Source organism: Seriola dumerili, unplaced genomic scaffold (assembly GCF_002260705.1).
Source record: "Seriola dumerili isolate Sdu_G_001 unplaced genomic scaffold, Sdu_1.0 BDQW01000091.1, whole genome shotgun sequence".
Taxonomy (NCBI): domain Eukaryota; kingdom Metazoa; phylum Chordata; class Actinopteri; order Carangiformes; family Carangidae; genus Seriola; species Seriola dumerili.
In genome coordinates this window covers 3,923,491-3,946,726 of record NW_019174346.1, presented here as the reverse complement: position 1 = coordinate 3,946,726, position 23,236 = coordinate 3,923,491, and the positions used below count along the sequence as shown (strand labels likewise).

Here is a 23,236-nt window from a genome sequence, read left to right as displayed (position 1 = left end):
AATCCTGACAAACTGAGGACATTTCCATAATACTCCTTCTTTATCATTACAAGAGATTAAAATGTACCTTGCTGAAGAAGTTGACAGCGCGGGAGTGGTCCAGTCTGGGGGAAAGCACTATGAGCAAATCATTCAGTAACAAGGGCTTAAACTCCAGATAGAACTGGGTGGCTTTGTAGTACAGCTCCACGTTGGCCACCTTCACAGGGAGAAGAGGAAACAAAGTCTTACAAACAATCATTTAACAAAGATAAACATTGGATTGGGAAAATATAATGTAATATGAGACATGCTGATTATAATTTTTTTATATTGTAGTATTTTATAATGATCATAAAGTCACACTTAAACCAGAGAAACTAGACTGTAGTAACATACATCATATGTTTTACTACTACAACATGAGTGTAACTCCAACTGAAAAGATTGATACAGGCAGTCACACTCATATAGCTTGTAAAAAAATAATTAAAATATAATAACAACATGTTATTAAAAATATAATGGTTTCGACCTCATATGAAACTGTACCTTGGTGATGATGTCTTTGAACTGTCCTTCTTTCCAGGCGTCTGTTGGGTGGTTCATCATGGTGATGATGGCGTTGTCAAACTCCTCGTACTTGTCGTACAGGAAGACCAGCTCGGCCCACAGGTGAGCCTGCTCTGCTGCTCTCAGGACCTTTGGGATGTTAACTCTGGACCAGAAGAGCTCCAGATGCTCCCTCATCTTCTGGGGCTTGAACTTGGAGTAAAGGATGGCCAGCTCTGTGAACATCCCCATGTGAGCGCGCTCCAGGCCCAGGGCGGCCTCCAGCATGGTGATCAGCTCCTCAAAGTAACCACGGTCCTGTGATACAAGAGGGGTGGGGGGGGTATGTTTATGTGTGTTCATGTATGTGGGCTAAGTTGTTGAAGTTGCACACAAAAATGCCTTTAATTCCTTCTTACTTGGTAGTAGTTGATCAGCTCCTCCAGCTCATCAGCGTGCACCACAATGTGGAGACCACACATCTGGGCCAGTCTGAACTCCTTTCCATCCACGCAGGCGAAGCACACCTCTTTCCAGGTGCGGGTGCTGTTGGCTTTACGGGCGCCGTCCACAGCAGCCTGGTACTCCCCGAGGTGCACCAGAGTTGAAGCCAGACGACCAAAGTTGGAGACATTGTTGTATAGCAGCTTAGCTGCCTCATACATTTTCTCATCATAACAGCGGTCACCGACCTGCAGAACAGATTCAGTTATGAGATACTGTTTTGTTTTGTTGACCTGACAGCTGATTGACAGAGGACTGTATGAGAGTGAGGCTAACCTGCTGGATGTGAGCATTGTTGGGTCCATTAATGAACTCTTCTAGTTCTGCCAGGCGATTGGTTTTGGCCAAAGCAAAGATGAGCTCTGTTTCTACGTAGGATTCACGAGCCTTCTTACGAGCCATCTGAAGAAATTTGACCAAATCCTCCCAGTTACCTGAAACACATGGACATGGACATTAATATTATGCTGTTGGTGTTTTCACATGAATCCATTTCTCTTTTGGTACATCTGCAATTCTGCCTCAACTATATTTTATGATGATAGTGTATACTTTTAATAAAAAAAACTGCTGCACTAGCTGCAACTGTCAGCAAATACTCCTGGATGAAAAAACTCAAACGACAAACTCCACAACAAAGCCGATGTGCTCCGTATTGATTGATTTCAACTAAATTGGCAAAAAAACTGACTGCTTTGCTTTCTCTAAAACTCTGCCTTCTGTTCGTAGTGTTTGATCAGTCCACAGTAAGTCAGGTTGTATTCTTTCCCACCATGCTCTGCAAAGTTTTGGAAATCCATCTAAAGAATTTTGGAGCTGGCAATTAAGAAACAGAATGATGTGAAAAATCCTTAATGTCAACCAACTTTGCTGCTCTTTTTCTCTGCCATCTTTTCTTGCTTGAGCTCAACAAATCTCCTTACCGCTCTTATCAGCAGCCTGTACAACCTCCATGTATGCAGAGGGGTCATCAGCTTTGATGTAGGAATCAATGGCCTCCTTAACCAGGCCCTTCTGTAGCTGAGCCTTAGCCAGCTGGCTCCACACAGCTGGCTCATTGCAGCGCTCTGCAAACTCATAGGCCCGGTCCAGGTTGCCAATATGCTCGATCAGCACCTAGGGAGACAGAAAGAAAAAACATGGAGGATCAACACTTCTTCGGTCAATAAGGTATTAGCATAGCTGTTTAAGAGCTAATGACAGACCTGCACAGCAGAGGTGTTGACGTCAAACTTCTTGAAGATGGCAAAGGCCTCCTCGAATAGCTCATTGCTGATGGCGATGTTAGCGATATCAGGAGCGTCATAGTTGTCTAGCCTGCTGATGTACTCCATCACACGTGTACGGTCAGCTTTGATCGCTGTCAGGATCAACAGATTCTGCAGATTTCTGTGGGAAAGCGAAGACACAGGACACTGAGCACACTTCAATTTTGCAATATGGTTTTGAAAACTATTTTATTTTAATATGTTACTGCTAAAGACCTGTGTTCACTGAAGACAGAGTTGTCCAATACAATCTTCTCCAGCAGCTCGATGAGCTCGTTGGGCAAATCTGCGGTCATGAAGGCCTTGACTGTGACCGATACCTCCTCTGGATCCTGGGTTTCTGACAGTGCTGTCTGTACCACCTGAGAGCAGATACAAGGGGACAGAGGATTAGAAAAGCACCAGGCACCAGGACTGTATGAGATGGAACATTGGAACATGCCTCGTGTATACTTTACCTGGTCAATCAGTGGTCGCCTGTAGGGGTTGCTCTCCAGCAGCACGCTCGCCCACAGCTCAGGGTCTTTGCGACGGACCAGGTAGCGAGACAGGCTCTTGAAGAGAGAGTTCTCATTGCAGACCTGATGTGAAAAAGAGAAAAATTACAATAGGAAAGGCAGTTAAATGATGAACAGCAAGAAAGGAAGGTGGACTAATACTAAGATACAAGTACAAGTACAAAACTTCATCCTCACATTGATCAGCTCCTGGTCACACTGTCCTCTCTCGTAGGCCACACAGGCCAGGTGAGGGTCTCTCTTCTCGCAGTACTTTCCCACCACGCGGCTGTCATAGTACGGGTTCTCCCGCAGGAAGCGTTCAGGGTTATTGTTGCTGTCGATGTAGATCTTGGCCAGGGCATTATGTGTGGCGGGCTCCTCGCAGCCCTCATGGATGCGAGACTCCAGCCAAGGAAGCAGCAGCTTCAGTCTGAAAAACAAAGAGATTCACTCTGACTGCCAACATCACCTCTCAGATCAGGATGAAGCACAGGTCAAACATACAGGTTTTTTTTTTGGGATCAGTTTTAGGTTTGATACCTTGAATTCAGATTACTGTAGCTTTTTTAAAATTTTTTATTAACAATTTTATTTTAAAAGCATTGTCATCTCTTGATACTCCTTACAAACATGTATTGATCTGAAACATTTAGATGGAATAGTGCAGCACCTGTTCCTCTTTTCCACCTCAGCGACCAGTTCATCAGTGGAGAACTGTCCCCTGACAACCAAGATCAGGCTCTTGATGACATCCTCTGAGCAGTCCACGTCTAAGAGACCGCCGACAACAACAGGCAGACGGCTAGGATTCACCTGAAACACAAACAATCCGTCTCATTAGCTTATGTCTGTAATGTAAGGATACACCATGACAGTAATTTGAATGTGTGAATTTGCCTTACCTTCTGAACATAGATCTCAATGTACTTCTGCAGGTTGTTGCGGTACAGGTAGAGGACCAGGTCATGGACAAAGTCAAATCGGTCACAGACGATGATGAGTGGCAGCTGGTCGGTGAGTTTGGCTTCCTGTTAGTCACACAGAGTGGAGGGAGAGCGACTACAGTCAGCAAGATCTTTTAACCAACATCAACACCTCAACTCAAACCACAAAACGTCAACCAAACCTGATGCACCAGGGGTGATCCTTTTACCACGGCACGTAGAACTAATCTATTTTGGTAATAAAAAACTCAATACTAATTTTTTTTAGTAATTTCCCAGCTACATTAACCTTCAAAAAATGACATGATACAATATCAAGGGAGGAAACAAAATAAAAGGTTTGCCACTACAACAAATGGACGTCTAGAGGATGGTTGGATGCTGAATTAGTGAGCTTCACATTAGAGTCACAGAACAACACCTCTACATATCCTAAAGTAGCTTTCTCACTCCTTAACAGGCAGAGAGCTGCAAGTTGTCAGGACACCATGAGGCAGCACTGACCATTAGTCCTCTCTACCACAATGCACTGCTGTGCTTCTGCCATCCACACTGATACAGGATTAACAAACTGGGATTGTGAACCTTTTCAATATTACTGAACAACATGCTGCACGGATCGGAGACCCTGTATTACGGGACTACACACTAAACACACACACACACTTTGAATGTCTTAATTGTTCTCAATTATGGAGATATGGAGCCTGGACTTGTCCACCATTAACTGCAGTCGTACAGAAAACATCCAATGAATGACTAAGACTATGTAAAGAGCTCTGGTACACCCCAGTGGGTGTATGGATTGTGGTGTATGAGCAAACAATAAACACCTCCATACAAATCCCAGTTTCAATCCTGTGCCTAGTTCAGGGTCAAGGATGAAAAAAAAAAAAGACAACAGGAGATGTCCTGTACTGTGAGGAGGGACAGATTTACCTGATTAATGTCCTGCCATTCCAAAGACAATGGGGAAAAGCACAAAAGATAATTGACTGCTGTCAGGAAGGTTGGTTGAACACGTGTATTTATATGCCTGTACACAAATTGCTGGGGATCCGCTGGTGATTGTATTAATTTTCTAATCCATTTCTAGGGAAGGGTCAAAATGTGAATGTTTCTTGTATTGCAATAGCATGTAGCATGTTAGCATGTTTTGCCTTAACATGGAATCAAATTCAGAAAAATGGTCATAGTTGTAACATGTAACAGCAAATAAAGCAGAAGTGTTGATCAGGAACAGAAAGATACAGACTGAAACAGAGAGGGAATAATAAATGAAACAAAGGCCCAGATACAGGAGGAAAAGAGCTGTTAAATGTCAGTGTTTGATCACTGCAGCTGTCCCTGCGGCTTTACCTTGAGGAAGTTCTTGACGCGCTCAGGGTCGTAGCAGTTGCTCTCTCTACAGATCCTCTCCACCTCTTTGATCTGGCCCGTCTTGCAGGCGGCCTGGATGTATTTGAAGTGAACCTCAGGGTCCTGACTGAAGTTCACAATAGAACCCAAGAAGTAGAACAGACCTGAGAGACAAAGACAGTCAGTTGTATAAAGCCCCAAACGACGTACATGTCTGCAGCTCCAGCAATCTAATGGCAGCATTATGGATCAGTAATGCATCCGGGGAAAAAAAAAAAAATCTAAAATCGACATTAAAACGTAGCTCCTTGACTGCAGTTTCTTCTTCTTAATTAACCTTTATGCTCCATTATTTCAGTAATAGTAGAGGAGCTGCACTAATTTACCTCCAGGACATTCTGTACAATCTATTGATCGTCCTGCCTCTGCTCTGACCTACTTGTCTAACAGATAGTTAGGGGACATCTATCTAAGTATGTGGGTGGATGGCTGCATAACTGAAACTGAGAGACAAGTCAAATGATAATCTAATGTCTACTCTGAATACAGGAATACTTAGGCGAATTGTCCCATTTCACAAAACATTAACTTTTATGGACTGTATTAGCTACTTTTTCAATACTTTGCCTCTCTGACTGACCAAGAATGCCATCAGTGTCTATGTACTTAAAAAAAAACATTTATATTGTCTGGATTATAGATTACATGAAATATTTAAATATCAAAAGAGCAGTCTGCCTTTATGAAGTTTGAGCTCTCACCTTCAAAGCTCTTGAAGGACTCAAAGAGCTCAGTGAGAGCCTGTGTGGTGAGCTGCTCATGGTACTTGGAAGCCACCTGGACACAGATCTGCAGGTTCTGGCGGATGTTGGCTGACAACATGGCCCTGAGGCACTCCAGAGAGTCTTCCACTGACAGGGAGCCAAAGAAGTTCACCAGCCACTGAAAGAGCGGGAGGAAATTTAAGTTGAAGTCATTGGTTGTTTCTACAGTGGAGTTAATCAAAAATTCTTCAAAAAGCAATAAGAAATTGACAAGAAAGAAAAATAGACTCTAGTTTTAATGTAATTTCCCCTCAGTCGGGAACTGAAACCTACCTCTGGGTTGAGCAGGTGTGTATGAACAACAGCGCGCTTGATGTCGTACAGGTCTGTGTAGTGCTCCAGTGCTCTTTGCAGGAGTCCAGCCTTCTCACACAGCTGGGCGATGTGGGCGCGATCGTAATTGGTGAACATCTGGTTGCCCAGGATAGCATCGGCAACCTGCACCCATGACACAAAGAAATTAAAAAGTTAGAAAAATGGTTCCCAGCTTTATTAATTGAATTCCTTTTAGTAAAGTATGAGCGCATGTGTTCACCTGTGGAGCATGCATGAGGTTCATCTCCAGCAGGCGAGTCTGCAGTGGTCCTTCTGAGGGTCTGTTGTTCTTCAAAGCGTCCAAGAGGAATGAGGTGCACTGCTGGATCAGGTTGTACTCCATGAATACATCCACGATCTGGACAGACAGAGACACAGAAACACATTGTCACACCACTCTCGAGAAGGGGAGACCATGTTTATGTAACTGCTACAACGCTGGCAAGAATATTACTTGTCAAAACCTTTCTTTGTACTAAATAAAGTACTACTGCACTACAGCTATTACTAAACAACACAAACATAAATGCAACACTCGTGCCACAGTCTCCTAGAGTTCTGCATCACTGACAGGATTGAGAGGCAAGAAGACCACACACTTCTCTAAAACTTTAAGACCAGTTACGATTTAAAGTGGAAGTTGGCTGAATACAACACATTTCCTCTTCCAACGATCGAAGACGGCCTCTGATGCAATATGTTTTATTCTTAAAATTCCTGTTACCTGCCAGTACAGCACTTTAGGCAATAAGGAAAGCTGTGTCAGCAGTTGACATTTGCAGTGCAGAGAGTCTGCAGTGGCAGGAAGCAAAGCAAGAGCTGCATTTCCTTTATACTACAGGATAGCTGAGCTTCACAGTTGTTGGTGTGTCATGTGACTCAGTCAAATACTTTGTCCAATTTCAAGGAAAGTTTAGAGTTGACTTGTTAACTGCAGACTTGGATTGTGCAAGGTCGCAAAGTTTATTTTTATTCAGGAAATTATCATCAGGTCTTACTCAAACATCAAACACTACAACCCAACACACCCTGTGTTGCAGGGCAATCATTTTTGAAGCCTACTACACTAATCTGCCAGTTTCAATAAGAGTAAGGTATAAATGTCAAGAACCTCTATCTGTTTATAATTTGAAAGTACTTCATAAAAACATCAATGGATTCTTGATGGATCACTGGAAATCCCTCCCTCCTTCCTCTGACCTGTGTGATGTCAGCAAGTGGCTCTTCATCCTGGACCAGCATCTGGGCAAACTGCAGGCCTTGTTCTGGGTTGATTCGCATCACATTCCTCAGCAGAAAGATCCAGTCTGGAGTGTAGCCCACCTGGGGAAAAAAAAAACAAAAAACCATTGACATCATCATTAACGTAAGTGACAGGATTTAGCAAAATTAAAAGAGCTTGATTACAGTCTCAGCCAGACAGACATACCTTCTTGGCGTACAGGACAATCTTGGGGAACTGACCAGTCTCTGCAAAGCACTGAATGACCTTGTTGGGGACGTTGGCCCTGAGGTAAACACTGAGAGCCAAGGTGGGATCCACTGCCTTCACCAAGTCACCAAGTTCCTCTGAACACTCCAACTGAAAAGAGGGACAAGTAACATCAGCATCGGAACCAATGCAGAACTATTTTAAAATGAAACCCTTTAATTTGTGAAAAATCTGGCTGTTTAGATTAGAGCCGATTTTATTGGCCGATATTGGCCTATCACAGATATATCGGTATTGGCACATATATTCTCCGATATGGGCTGATATGCTTATTTTTATTAAGAAGCAATAATACAGTGAAAATGCTTATATTTATAGAGGCAGCATTTTATGTATATCTGATCCTTTCTTTTCATTCAAGTTGGATATACACACATACATATATATATATATATATATATATATATTACAAGTTATTTTTAATGTATGTAAGAAAAGTAAATGAAACATGAACAAATACACAATGAAAATACAAGGGGAGAGAATGCCAAAATAAAGAGAATGTATAGCAAATATGGTAAACGTATGTACTACAAAAACATAACATATATCATAATATACAAAAAATATTACATGTTAAATATAAAATCAGTGAAAAATCAAAGATATGACATCACAGCCCCAATCCACTATGCAGCTTTGCGCCACCCAAGTGTACGGTTTCTAAGGGAAAGTTCACAAACTCCTTACATAACGATGATCTCACATGATCCAAGATAATAGGAAGTCATGTAAACAAACGGGCAGCTCAGGAAGAACCTCTTCCTGTGAGTGGAGGCTGAGATAGAGATCTGCAATACCTTGTCTTCCTTCAGCCACTTCTCCAGAAGCTGCTTTCGTCCCTGTTGGAGGACGGGCCTGCAAAGCTCCAGGGACTCAAACTTGTTGAGTTGGCCCTGGTCCAACAGAATACCAAAGTACTGCAGCAAGGGGGAGGTCTGGCCAGGCTGAGTCGGAACGCTCTGAAAGCGACGGATGGTGTCTGGGGTACGTAGGATACCCTGAGAGGGGAAAGGTCAACTGAAGGTGAGAACAGATCTAAACGACTGATAAAATACAAAAGCTAGAAGAGCATGTGGATCTTATATCACATTTTTATTCAGACTATGTGTTAGACCTGTTGATTAACCCCATGAGTACCTTTGGTGCATTGGCAGCCACTTTTGCGGCCTCTGAGTAGTTGCCAGCAGCAAACAGGTTGTTGAACTTGCGTGCGAAGAGCTCTTCAGCACCAGCGAGGTTGTTGCGGACAGCCAAGCGGAGAGCGAGATCTGGATTCTGCAGTACGTTGGTGATATAGGGGATGATGTTTTCCTCTTCCACGCACACGGACAGCACCTGTGTTACAGGGAAATACAGAGACCAATTCAGTACAGAGCACTAGAGACCTGATAAGGTTAACACAGGATAATCATGCTGCCAGATTTTGCATAAATCTGATGAAAAATGCCGCATTTACTTGTACTGTATTTGCTTGTAGTCAGTTCAGTTTTATCTACTACGACTTCTGGTTTTAAGTCTGTCTATTAGGTCGAGTTACAACAACATATTGCTTCCAAGTCAATCTGTCAGACTCCAGAAAGGAATATCATATCACCATACCAGCCGTGTTATTTTTGTAAACCATCTGCCCTCATGTTCTTCTATCATATACACTAGTCTAATGCTATGCCCCTCTATCCCCTCCCCCACAACCTTTAGCAAGGCCAACCAGAGAGGCCACTCTGGACTGGAAATAATGAATGATCTATTTTATCTTAATTCATCTTAGATACATCTAGACCATGCTGACATTAATCAACACATTCCTTATTCACATCCTGAGCCAGAAATTAGAGTGAGCAAGCTCAGCTGAATTTAACTGCAGGCAACGGCATTAAACTCCATTAAACTCTGTCTGGCCTTGGGTTGTGGCTGCTGAATGCAAATGTATTATTAGCGGGTCAGTGTAACGCATGGCTTTTGTGAGCGATCTGGCGAGAGAGAGAGAGAGAGAGAGAGAAGAGAATGAGCTGAATGAAAGAGCAGGATGGAGGAGAGGGGAGGGGTCGAAGGAGAAAGACTGGCAGTGTTGGCCCCTCTACAAACAAGCCCAGCAGGTCAGTACCCCAGCTTTTAACAAGGGTGAATAGACCTCATTCTTCCTGCCACTAAAGCAGGGTCACTTACTTACTATGATGTGGGTGGACTAATTGGAGGTAGTTGTAATAGAAAATGGACAGAAAAGAAGGAGTAAAAATAGGTCCCTATGGAGATTCTGTGTTCTACTTAGTACGTAGGTGTGGTGGATACAGGGAGGAGGATGCAGTGTAAAAAAGAGATGAAAAGCCTGATATTAAATTCAGGGATGATTATTAACAGAAATATGTGAATGAAAACAAGCAAGGACTTGATACTGACACAAGCCTTGCCTAACATTTTCTTCCTAATTGCTGATTTAGAAAATCCCCTAATCATTCAGGTCAATATTTTAATGACAAAATACAGAGCTGTAAATACATTTAGTGAAACCTTTCAATTTCTTACAGTATTTAAAATTTAAATATGGCATTTAATTAAATATATTGATTGGAACCTGATGGAAAAAACAGTTAAACCTGACAGCACAGCTGTTCTTAACAAGAGAGCACCGAGCGTCAAATAACACATGAGCTGCAGTATCAAGTCACACACACACACACACACACACACACACACACACACACACACACACACACACACACACACACACACACACACAAAATTGCAGGGCAGACATCACAGGTCTCTGTCATGCCGATTACGTGGAAGATAAGGTGGAGATTTGACTGGACGGGAGCACCAGCATTAAGAGGATTGAGGGCACCAGGCTGTACCTCCCACTTCACATCATGTGCTAATGGTGGTGGGCCCTTTTTCTTCTCTGGCTCTGTTGCTTTCTCTCACTCCTTTGTTCCTCTTTGGTTTAAGTGCAGCAGTTCATCTGCAGCAATCATCATTACGTGTCAATGTGAGGCCAGGTCTAACACGTACACACTGCCCAGTCTGAGTCATAGTATCAGAGATCCTGATGCACAAGACTCAAACACACAAAAAGGTACTGCTTAGTCCACAGCTCCCAATGAAAAAAGACTTCATAACAACTACAGGGATCAATTCAGGAGAAATGGAATAGATACAAATAGATACCAGACACTAACTTGTCAGAAGAAATCTAATAGTGTTTAGGGTAAAAATAACATTTTCATGTCAGTCCGACTTCAACATCTTAACACTTTACCGCAGAGTAGGGCTGTGACTGCATTGATTTTTCCTCACTACAGTGACAGGACAGCACACCCCTGTGGTTAACCACCATTTAGTTCTGTAAACACATTTGTAACCAACTCCACTTGATGCCCATGCAATTGAGTGAGAGTTATTTATTCATTTTCTGAAAGTTCATTCTCAAATTGTTTGCCTTTCATTAACTTTGACCTGAGTAACATAATAACACATATCTTGACAACTTGGTGCTACATAGTCAACGCCTTCTGATGTGTTCTTTACTGCTCTGCCTGTCCGATCAAACCAGGAACAAAAATATGAGAAAACATTAGATAAAATCCACTTCTGACTTTCCAGTCATCTGGTTAGCTTTTCTTTATGTGAGCCCCATGCTTTGCTTGGTGACCAGCAATGGATTAAAAGAATTATGGTAAAAGTATCGTGGTGACGTATTTCTTGTTATCACATTACCAATATTGTTGGTAACTGACCCATTCAACTGTAGGTACTGAGAAGCCTAGACAGTGGCCTATTATCTCCCAGACCACTGCCTCTGTGTATGTGTTTGTGTGCATGTGACGTGTGTACACACAAATACACATATGCAATTCACTGCCACGGCACAGAGCGAGATCCGTCATCGCTTCAGATCAGCTTTCCTCTCTTCACTTAATAATTCATGTGGTGTGTGGCCAGGCTGGAACATTATTCATCAGCTGGCTGGATCCAGTTCTCCTCTCTGGTTCAGCTTTACAAAAGCAGTAAGACACAACCCTCTCCCCTCTCTGTGTGAAACGCTACACTTTGGATTATTTATAATGCCTCCTGGCAAAGTCTGGGCTTGCCTAATGATGACAGACAAACATGGAGACGCTGTTATTACCCCATGCAACTGCTGATGTTTGATGTTGCGCTTGTTTACATTCAATAACATGTGTCAGATTTGCTAGACATGTGATTGATGATGACATAAGGGGTAATCAATTAAGAAGTGGTTCTGCTGTGACTGTGTGATAGAGGTAAGGATGTATATTTGGTTTCATTAGTAAAATTATACTTTGACATTAAGAAGACTGAGCAGCCACGATACAGATCAATGTCATTTCCCTGAGCACACACAGTGAGCACTGGTTGACATTTTTACCTGTCCCTTCCTGTTGACTCCAATGATGCCAGAGGTGGCCTCATGTGGAGCGGTGACAAAGATGGTCTCTCCGCTGATGCGGTTCATGTAGATGCAGGTGCCTGTCTCCAGATCATACAAGTGGATGTAGCCGTATTTAGTAATAAGGAAAACCACATCTTGCTTGGAGCTTATCTGCCAAGGATGAAAAAAAATACATATTGTGCCTGTTAATCTAATTATATTAAAAACATAAAAAAATAGGTTTCTTTTAAAACTGTAAATAAGGCTTTTTTTCTCAGATCACTTTGAAACAGCCTGAAAGCGTCTTCAACAACACAATGAGACAAATGTAAAACAGAAGATGAATAACAGACAGGTAATTAGTTTTATCCTTAGGAGCTACAGGTCAAAGTCGATGAACACAATGCTTTCCCTAAAGCCATTGATTCAGTGTGAAGCCAGGGAATACATTTTCTTTCCCAAGTAAAGATGCTGTGCAAATGCCACAGTTAATGTGTATCATTTACATGTTTCTATGAATGGCAGTTTATGATCTATCAGGCTACAGATTTAGCTTTGTCTGAGACAGGTGTTTAATTACGTAAACATACCTGCATGGCCACAGGGAAGTCATTCTGGGCTTCTGGAGGGAAGAACACATCCACTGCTTTCTTTGGAAATGGCTGGTTGCCAGTTGGTGGGGTCCCGACTTCGATGATGTGCAACTGTGCCAAGAGAGAAAACTTAAGTTAAAAAGTGACTCAGGGAGGTTTGCCTATGGTAATGCTAATTACACCCGTTTCCCCTATCATATCATTAACATCCGTTACCTTTCCTCCAGCTTGGCCTCTAACAGCGAAGCAGAACAAAGTAGACTCCTCTGTATTTCCCTCCATCTTGAACTGGGCAAAGCTGGCAGCGTGGCCTTCGATGGGCTGAGACACTTTTCTGTCGACAGAGTAGAGCTGCATGGCTCCCACCACCCGATTTTGCTGAAAAAGGCAAAGTACACAAAAAATTTAAAAAAGCAAACTGGTTAACCAATGCTATTGGTAAAACTTCTTTTCTTTGGTTACTTATGAATGCAAACTGTTACCTACTGCTTATGCTGGTGATGACATGTTTCAGATGTTACAATTCTAAACCACTGAGCTCAATGTTTGGTAGGAGCAGCAAATTACCTGGGCTGAGATACCGATGAGCAGGAGCCATTTCTGCTTGGCGTCAGTGCGGTAGTTGATGATCTGGCAGCCTGCCAGGCTGGAGTGCCGGTCAAAGACTTTCACAGGCTGTGAGTCACCCTCCATGCTCCAGTGGTAGACAGCATTGTCAGTCACAAGTGCAACTGTGTTAAGGGAGATCCACTTCCAGAAGGTAACATCGTCCGTCATGGTGTGTGCCTTCATCTTGCTCTTCATTTCAATGTTGAAGATCTGAAGGGTTTTGGCGGCTAGAGCGGGGGGAGAAATGGGACAGGAGCCGGGCCCCAGGTGTATGTTATAGTTTCTGACGGGATGTCTTCAAACACACACACACAGATTTATAGGAAAAACGAGAACACCAAATTTTAATAGACAAGGGAAATTCAAATTTGAAATATTGGTAGTCATGGCACAGAGGTCATCAGGCAACGACACCATGACTGATAGATAGGGGATGCCATACATGCTGTAGTCGGAAATTGTGTCGTATGAAGTGTAGTGAGACAGGCATAGAAAAATACAAGTGGATCAAATTTTGACCTCTGGGAGGCTTCACAAAGTGTCACTGTATAAATTATGTATACTTCAAGCAAGTCAATTTTTCTATTCTAAAAGCTACATTATGAATTTGCAGGCCAATAAGAACACATAATTGAAGAGCTGCCTAATGCCAGCCGAATATTGAATCATAAGTAAATGGAGTGGAAAGTTATTTTCAACGTGTATTAACTTAATGAACAATCCAGTGACCAAAACTGAGAGACAGAGGGTTACAGGTGCGCCTTGTGGTCTGTGAGAGTGAGAATGACTGAATACATGCATACCTTTTCTTCAGCACAAGTCATTATGAAGTAAAAATCAAAATATATACATTTAACTAAACTGATCACAGCTCCTTAAAGATGTTAAATAAATGTACTCAGTATGTGTCATGTATCGTCATATCCGACTACGTGGCCCACCCCATCAAATGAACAGCCTTCATAGAGAGAAACAAAGCAGACAGAAGGTAGAAGCAAGAAACAAACAACTCACAAAAAAGGCCAACACATCTGCATCTGAGCCAAATAGTCAAACACTTGAACATAGACGTAGACGCACAATTAAAGGGGAGGGGCACTTTTAGACAAGAGTCACAGAAAATGTTTCCAATAATGATTATGGTTGATTATCTACAATTGAAGTTAAATATGTTTTGTGACGTCTGGATAACAGACCAGAGGCTAAATGTTCAAAAAAGGTTCACTCACCTGCATTTCTTTTGTTTTATTAGTTAGGGTTAATTTAGTGAGCTCAAGCTTTATTATGAAGCAGTGTGACTTCCTTGTTTGTTCATTATTGAATACTCATCAACAAAGTGAGAAAAAGCAAAGACCAATGCGTTAGCACAACCGTCAAGATCATTTTGCCATCACTGAGCCATGGAATCAGAGAACAATAAGCGGTGTGGCGAATGGACCACTTGCAGCAGCAGCCAAAATTTAAAAGAGCAAGCAAAGGGATTTTTAATTGAACAATGATCAGTTGTTGGAGGTGTGTGTGTGCGCATTGTGTCCATCCTTCAGACGTGGTTACATGAAAAGGTCAAGGCTTGATACTGTGTCACATGACAAGGTCGGCTGAGAATCATCATTATGGTAGACTGAGCATGGAAGACGGTGGCAGTGGAAAGAGGGAGGAAGGGTCTACACTGACTTTACGTTGCATAAAGAGTGAGGAACATACAGGTACTACAACTTGAGCCAATATGAATATGAAGCTCTCCACAGCTATACCTGTTGAGCTGAGCTACCTGTTCCTCCTTCCATAGCTGTAAACTCCAACATAATCACACAGCTCATGTTTGCTGTGATTGATGAGGAAATGTCCATTGCTGAAGTGCCACTGTTTTTATTGGGACTTTAAACTGTGGTGATCTCTGTCTTCTTTTTTGCAGCATGAAGTCAATAACTTTTGGACCAAAAAAAAAAAAAAAAAGTCTGTGTATTTTTCATTATTAACCAGTACAAACTGAAAGCGACGAACCTCACGTGTTTCCTGTGTAACATTTACCCTGGCAGCGTAGTGTGCAGTAATGCAGCTATTGTAATGCTCACTCCTGCTCAGGTCTGGATGTCACATGTTTGTCAGCAATGAGCTAGAACTCTATAAAAGTTCAGCACACAGTTTATAACTGCACATTGTACCACATCCTCAGTAGAGAGGACAGTCAGCAAAGAAAGGTTGTTAAAGGTTGACTACTTTTAATAAATATGTTTAACATGAGGAAAGGTAGTTTCACACAAACACAAACTGTCACAATTTATTTTACCATTAACACCCCGGCAACAACACAACAAAAATTACATTCTACCTGTTACTACCTTCTAATTCCTCACTGCAAAACATCAAAACTAGCTGCTGTTTTCAAGACTGGTTAGTGGTTTCCACAGTCAATAAAGTCAAATTAGCTGGGATAAACCATGTGGTCACATCAATGCCCTAAGGCTCATTTTAAGCAATCAAAGCCATATAGTCCCTTTAAAAGAAAACCTGAAGAACGAGGGGGGGGCTTAGACATCATAACAGTCAAACTGTGACCAGAGGGAGATCGATTAGTCAAAAATCCGACACAACTTGTTTGACTCATAAAATGTTATTCTAATAGTTGGATAGGGGCAGGGCCAAGAGCTGAAGACAGACAGATGGATACACAACAATGTTGGGCTCTTGGATCTGCTGAAAAGCAAGTGCTCCCTAACTCTTAATGGCGATCAAATCGAAACCTATTTTTCAAACTTTCACAACCTGACATTCAAGCTTTATGGGTAACTCAAAGTCTGTTCTCGACCCCGCTCACTCCTCGTCTGGGACTACTTGTGATAGAGGGATAACATCAGGAACATGTAAAATCAAATCAATGCTGCTATCAGATGCTATCAGACTTCCCACACACCTTACAAGTCAGCCTATTAATTATCTAGAAGTAGGAGCAAAAGCTAATGTTCAGTCTTTAGCACAGAGAACCGTAAGAAATTAAGTTTGTAATTTTAATTGATAAACATGAAAGACAGCTGGGAAACAACAACAGGTTCGGGTAATTACAACTCCACACAGATGAAAGAAGACATGGATTTCAAAATGGAAATTGAGAAGACATGTGAATTAAAATGAAATTATTTTCACCCATAGTATTACCACATGTAAAATGGGTTCTAAATCACTTGTACATATAATAAAAATGATGGATGCCAGCAAGCTATAAGGCTATGAAAGCTAAATCCTGTTTACGAAGAGATATTTTCAATGGCCTAGATGTGGAAAATGTTCCAAAGAATTATCCAGATATTGGTTAAAAATATGAAAAGATTTAAGACTAGGCCAATAACTTACAGGCTTTAAGAGTACTGTACCAAAACCTGAGTTTAAATAGTCCAGTAGCACAAAATGGTAGATGCAGTCATGTTATCTTTAATCAATGTAGTCTGTATGCTTACTTCATATTCTTTTTTCTAGATATTCTTTTACTGAATGGGATCATTTCGGAGGTGTACAATTTGTCAAATAAATACTGTCTTGAAAACAGGATTTTACTTCCACAGTTAAGTAGTTAAATTTCAACTCACCGTCTGCAAACAGATAAGAAAGCAGTAAAGTAAAAAAAAAGAACATAGAAAAGACAAAAACAAAAACAACAAAAAAGTCAAAGCAATCATGGATGCTGAACAAAAAGAATAAAAATATGCTATTTTGAATATTTACAGGACAAATGTTTGGAAAAAACATACACATTGGCCAATAAAAACTACTTCATAGTGGAAAAACTAAAATAGCTGGATGTGTATGGACATAAACAGATGAAAATATTTTGAAATACTCTTAATTGTTAAATGGATAATGTTGCTTTATTAAACAAACATGTCAGAACTGAATGCTGCAGGCCCCTTATAGGGGTTTAGTTAAAATATAACACTGAAGTAATATAATGTAGTCCTCTCTCTTTTTCTCAGGTAACACCTACACTGAATTAGAGAAATGTGGCTTCTGTAATGCCAATACTCTGCCATACCTTTAAGTGCAATGACCTTGCTGGCGGGATTCATTATGGCGCTGTCAGCAGAGATGGGCCTGCGGATAGGTGTATTGGGGTCGGCCATGTCAATGATCACCACCTGAGTCTGCTCGCCCACCTTCTCCCGGACACAGATGAACTTGTCCGACTCCATGGTGAGGGTGCTGAAGCCAATGTTGGCCGGATTGATCCCTAAGTTTTGGAGCTTTGGGAAAAGGAAAAAACATGTTAGGTTGAACAGAAATGGCCTACAAAGAATTGCAGTTAAATAAGACATGATCAGCAAAGATAATCTATGACAACATTGAGATCTGATCTTATTCTTCTTGCCGCAACCCCCTTCGGACTGTCATTTGGGAAGAAGGTAGTTTATTCCAGTGTTAACCAATAGTAGCTAGAGAAACTATGTGGCAAAATAAAGGGGGAAATATAAACTTACATGTCAGACAACAGTAAGTGACTTTCAAGTCTGAGGCTGGAGAGCTACGTACTTTGTTAACATTGTGCATAGCGATGATGATTTTGATAGTTGAATTAATTAAAATGTCTGATGCTGACCAAACAACAATAGTTTCCAGTAAGAAGGCTTTGACTCTCTGCTCAGCTGCTTTGCACTACCACAGCCAGCCAATGAGGTCACCACGCCTGACACTGAGCAGCTCTTTGGACACATGGAGCTCATCACAACAGTTAGAGAAATGGGCTGGGTGGAGAGCTCATCCAACGCCAAAGTCTCAAAGCACTGGCCAAAGAGGAATCTACAACCATATTACACAACACTTTAGTCACACTGCAGTCTGACTATCAGCAACTAATGTGGTCTGACTTCTTGCAAATTAACGCATTTGGTCCAGATGTAGTTAGTCAAGACTACGTGAAGCACCCTGCATGAGGATAATTTTGCTGTGACATCTGTCCTGACAATCATTTTTGCTTAATGCTGTGTGATCTTAAGCTAAATGAGATGAAACACTAATTTCAATCCTAAATCGAACACAATCAACCAGAGAATGGATAAAAGGTCAGCAGTGTTACCTCTGTTTCTCAGACTCGCTGGTGTTGCAGCCCAACACAGCACAACAATGTGATACAGGACATAAAGAGGTTTAATCCATGTGAAAAGCCTGAGACTGCAGGTGAACTGCTTTGCAGCACATAACACCAGCTAGCTGTGCAGCCCAGCTTACTGCCAAGGCTGGAAACAGGGCATCCTGCCTGCCTCACACAAACTCTGACACAGAACTCCTACTGAAGGCAGCCACACTGGATGTCTATGCCAGAGCAGCTCTGGGCAGGAGTGTCAAGACTGTTACAAGAACAAACCATGGATCATGGTTACAATTTGAATATCAAACTACAGCAAAACAATATCACTGGACATGGTACATGACAAAATACAATTACTACAGAAACCACTCCTGTGTCTTCCTGCTAATCGACTGAAAATGGCTTTGCTGTTGTGAAGTAAGCCTGAAGGAAATGAAACTACCAGAAACATTTCCCATAGGCCACGTATTGATGTTGCAATTTCCTCTACTTTTGCAATCTATCAGTAATACAGCACAGATGTACAGATGTTGTATAATTACCTACAGCTATTTGGATCATCACCTTGAGACAACTGATGTGCAGCTAAATCTTTTGTGGTCACATTATTTGTCTTTGATTTGACATAATTTCACAAAAATATTTATTTCTACACAGTGAGACATCAAACATTTCATTATTTAAAAAAAATCACTGACAAACAGAAGGAAATGTTAAACTTACATTCTAATGATCTGTGTTCTAACAGCTACTAATAATGACAGTTTAATTTAACCAGCCATAAATTTTTGCAGATTATTTATTTGTGCCCCCCCCCCCGCATTTTAAAATTTTCTAATGTCCAGAGTAGTTTTGTGAACACAAATTGGATCTCTGCCAGGGAGTCTCCTCAGCCGCGGCCACAACCGAGACATGTTTGGTGGTGAGTGTTCATTTTGAGGCTCGCTAATGATAAACGCTGGCTCCACTGTCTGCAATTTGCCACAGTTGAGTCCTAATCAGCAAACACAAACCACAGTTCCAGGAACTGCTCAACGAAATGGGAACACCTTTTCTCAATGGTAGGACACACCCTCCCCACAGCGCTGCACCACCCACATTCTTTCACTAGCGAGTAACCTGGTCCCCTCTCAATGACATTGCAATAAATTACCTTAAAGAAAAAGTAGTTACTACCGGCTACAAGGAAAGAACTGAAAACTGATCTGAAACACTGACATTTTTACTGCAACAAAGGGTGACATCATACAGTAACATAGCTGCAGCTTCCATGCCTCTTATCGTTGCCATTGTCCAGTACGGAAGCCTTGTTTACTGAGGCAACATTTATTCAAGCACTAGACAAAGAGAAAGGGCCCGCAGAGATTTACTGTAGACCCTCAAAACATCTGCTTTCAGTAATAACTTGTAACAGTTCGCTTCATCAGAGCACTATAAAAGCTCCCATCTTTCTTCAAATGGACATATTGGATTCAAACCAAGGGCACTCTTCTTTTGTAACATTATCACAAGACCCCATGTGGTGCTTCTGCGCTCTAACATCGTGTGAATTAACTGTCTGACTTTCTTTAAATCAACTCTCTAATCTCTGGAAACCAGACTGGGGCATGTCTACAAATTAAGCAGGCAAGGAGGACTATCCCTCTGTTATTACACAATAGTTTTCTAGACAGATTTACGTGTCTAGAAAACTCTTCTCTACCATCTGTCATCTATTCTGGGATCAGCAGGAAGTCATTTCATTCACAATGAAAGGCATTCGTAACACAGGAAAGAGCAGCACAGCCTAATCACAGTGAATATGTTACCTCTGTCTCTTGAAATAAAGTACAACAAACACAGACAGATGTTGCACTGCTGGAAGACGGACCACACCACGGTCTGGTCTGTCAGACTGGTTTTCTATGGAAACCTCGTGGTTAAACACTGCTGTGGGCTAATGCTGCTGTGACATCAATGAGTAGGAATTTGGGTGAAAGCAGGTCAAACCAGTGGAGCTACAACCAATGTGGAAAACCATTTAGTCGTTTAGTCTGGCCTGCCCCGGCCTGGGGTTGCTGTGCCTAGTAGTTAGCACAAGCTAGGTGGGCAGATGCTAGCCCAAAGCCATTCAATTCATCAACAGCTAATTAACAAAAGGGTTTTGAGGGGAGAGCACAGGAGAGACAGGACAAATTTGAGGGAAGAGTGAGAGCATCACATATACTTTCGACAATCAACAAACTAACTGCGTTCAGAAGTAAAGAAAGGAACTACTGATGAAAATATGAGACCCAAAGTTCTCTTATATTTTTAAAGGATAAAGAAAACATGTGGTTACTGATAAAAAGGAAAAAAAGCACAGTCAAGAGGATGAACAGAATCAATTTACAAGAGAGCCTGGGGGCTAATGTTTCCAACACACAGCTAGTGAGAGCAATGGCAACAACAAAATGCCAGAAAGAGACACAGTAACTCACAATTACACTACGCATTAGTCCCTTGACAAATCATTAACTCCAACTCTCTGCTTCACTTCATTCTAATCTCTTTCAGACCTGCATCTTCAATGACATGACATTATAGTAGGGCATGTCCCAAAATAGTGTCTCTGCAAGGCAATATTTTAACACCAGAGACAGTGAGCAAAACTGTCATGTTCTGTTAGCCTCACCAAAACCTCCTAGGTTTATGCTAATCAATAAAGAGGAGAGATCGCTAGGTGTCCTGTAATTTTATCAAGACAGTGTGAGGAAATGAGTCTATCTATTGCTACCTTGTTGGACTTTTTATTGACAATTTACTGCAGTTATACCAATTAGTCAGGTTAATATGATTATCCAATACCGGTCGCAAAAACTTCTGATAAGGAATGTCCTGACTGGTCCTTTATTTTAAATCAAAGTCTGTATCAAGAAATACAAATATTCCAAGAAAGATATAGAGTAATCAGTTGTAGTTACACAGTACAAATGGTGAATATGCCAGTAGAAACCATACACATTACATTCTTCAAATATGAACTACATGTAATAAAATATGTAACAATCATTTATTTGAACATCTTTGTATTTTTCTTCAGCATGTGGACCCTTGAAAGCTCCCCTGCTACTGGTGTAATATATCAGGCATCTACTGATACGGGACTGAAAATCAATAACATTATTTTTATGCAACTCTTGCTCAATACAAATAACTGATATATCATGTAGCCCTAGTGAGGACTGTGCTGATCCAGCTCAGGAAATACTGTGCTCTCTAGTAAGGAAACTATGTCAAACAAGTTGATTTCCATTAAAAGCCATAAATTAATGCTGATGGTTTCTACTGAATCTTGCAGAGGTAATGAATTAGCCAGCAGATTTGAACTACTCTTAATGACCCAAAGGGAATCCCATCTGTTGACTTAACCTGTATGCTCTTCTTTCAAAGGAAAGCAGCATCTTGCTCAGCAAAAAAAAAGCTGTATGTGTGTCCAACACATGTAAAGTTCAAGGCAGGGCAGGGAAGGATGTGCTATGTAATGTGCTGAGGCTTGCAGCACTTCATTGCAGTGCTCCACAACAGGAAACCAGGGACCCATTGTCTACTAGGACTGAAACAACAGGCTTGCCCAGTGCTGCCTCCTCCACTACCATGTGACACTGGCAGGGGACATGTGACCAGCCCACGGGTGAGGAGCAAGAGGGCTGCCTTTACTGATAAAGTGACGGGGGAAAAGAAGGAAGGACTGCATGGATTTCTGAAGCCCATCCGTCTCCACTCCAGGCCAGTTCTGCTGAGGTGGTTTTGGGACTGCAGTTTCCTTTTTCTCCCATATGCATGCTTTATCTTCCATTTAGACAGCGCTGCAGAATGTCAAGTGTTCAGGAAATCTGTGTCCTCACCAGCCTGTCACGAGATCTCAGCTGGTCAGTTACTAGCACAGTTCAAAGTGTAACATGCGCACCTTGTAAGGTGATATTTAAAGAGCATGGCACAATAAACTAATGCTCTTCCCACCAGTCAAACAGTAGAGACATAAGTGTATGAGCTACAAACAGATAAGATTTACTATCAAACATCACTGAAAATAAATCTGAATGAATGTGCCAGCCTAAGTTCCATATTTCAAGTGTATTCAGGAAACTCAATCCTTTCTTAGACCACAAACATCTAATTTAAACCAACCAGCAACATTTATATGAATGAACATGATTACCATCAACACACATTTTTTCTTTCCCGTATATTTGCATTCTGGATAAATTTGCAAATTTTGTGACACATTTGAAAACCCCTGCCTCCAAAATGTAAACTAGATATTACACATTTAACAAAAATGTTCTTAGGGGTGTTTTGCAATTGCTTTAGTTGGGAGAGTTAACTGGTGATGTTTTGTAAACACAAAAGGATTACTGTGTACACTTACAAAACATCCATGTATGCACGGAAAGTAAAATAACAGTGTTATAACATGTAATCATAAAATCATATGTTAAATACCATGTTAAATTAACACAATATTTGATAAGCTAAAGCTTTAGGTTTTCCCTCCACAAATCATCAACAGTGCCTATTTGGCAGTGGAAAGGAAACCTGGCTTCAAACCCTCTTATGAAACACATGTGCAAGGGAAGCATTTGTCAAGAATGAGCACAGTGTTGTTATTATATCAATAGAATCAATTTTTAAAGATTACAGACAGTCAACCCCTGAGAATATGTGAATGTCATTCATTCATTTAATAAATAGGTTTAGATATTTTCAGTTTGCCTGCTATTAAACTATGTGTACAGCTATCCCAAGATAAATACCGTAATCAACAAAATCCTAATGATACCTATTCCTACTCCCAGTATACAAACA

General features: G+C 41.3%; 1 protein-coding gene across 2 annotated transcripts in view; it reads right to left on the bottom strand.

The window, feature by feature from the left end:
• Positions 1–23,236, bottom strand: part of cltc (clathrin heavy chain) — a 32,676-nt gene that overhangs the window by 6,121 nt on the left and 3,319 nt on the right. The window contains exons 2-26 of one of the 2 annotated variants that reach the window (XM_022745916.1): positions 17,360–17,567; positions 16,917–16,919; positions 13,291–13,559; positions 12,940–13,101; positions 12,721–12,834; positions 12,128–12,301; positions 8,878–9,075; positions 8,538–8,738; positions 7,675–7,827; positions 7,446–7,568; positions 6,466–6,603; positions 6,204–6,368; positions 5,868–6,048; positions 5,107–5,270; positions 3,706–3,831; positions 3,474–3,616; positions 2,999–3,233; positions 2,762–2,884; positions 2,520–2,665; positions 2,241–2,424; positions 1,959–2,151; positions 1,312–1,469; positions 951–1,223; positions 532–849; positions 68–199 (exon numbers count right to left, since the gene is read on the bottom strand). In XM_022745916.1, coding sequence (XP_022601637.1) covers positions 68–199; positions 532–849; positions 951–1,223; positions 1,312–1,469; positions 1,959–2,151; positions 2,241–2,424; positions 2,520–2,665; positions 2,762–2,884; positions 2,999–3,233; positions 3,474–3,616; positions 3,706–3,831; positions 5,107–5,270; positions 5,868–6,048; positions 6,204–6,368; positions 6,466–6,603; positions 7,446–7,568; positions 7,675–7,827; positions 8,538–8,738; positions 8,878–9,075; positions 12,128–12,301; positions 12,721–12,834; positions 12,940–13,101; positions 13,291–13,559; positions 16,917–16,919; positions 17,360–17,567 — 4,284 coding nt within the window. The remainder of the gene's footprint in view (positions 1–67; positions 200–531; positions 850–950; positions 1,224–1,311; positions 1,470–1,958; positions 2,152–2,240; positions 2,425–2,519; positions 2,666–2,761; positions 2,885–2,998; positions 3,234–3,473; positions 3,617–3,705; positions 3,832–5,106; positions 5,271–5,867; positions 6,049–6,203; positions 6,369–6,465; positions 6,604–7,445; positions 7,569–7,674; positions 7,828–8,537; positions 8,739–8,877; positions 9,076–12,127; positions 12,302–12,720; positions 12,835–12,939; positions 13,102–13,290; positions 13,560–16,916; positions 16,920–17,359; positions 17,568–23,236) is intronic. The other variant, XM_022745917.1, reaches the window with a different exon arrangement.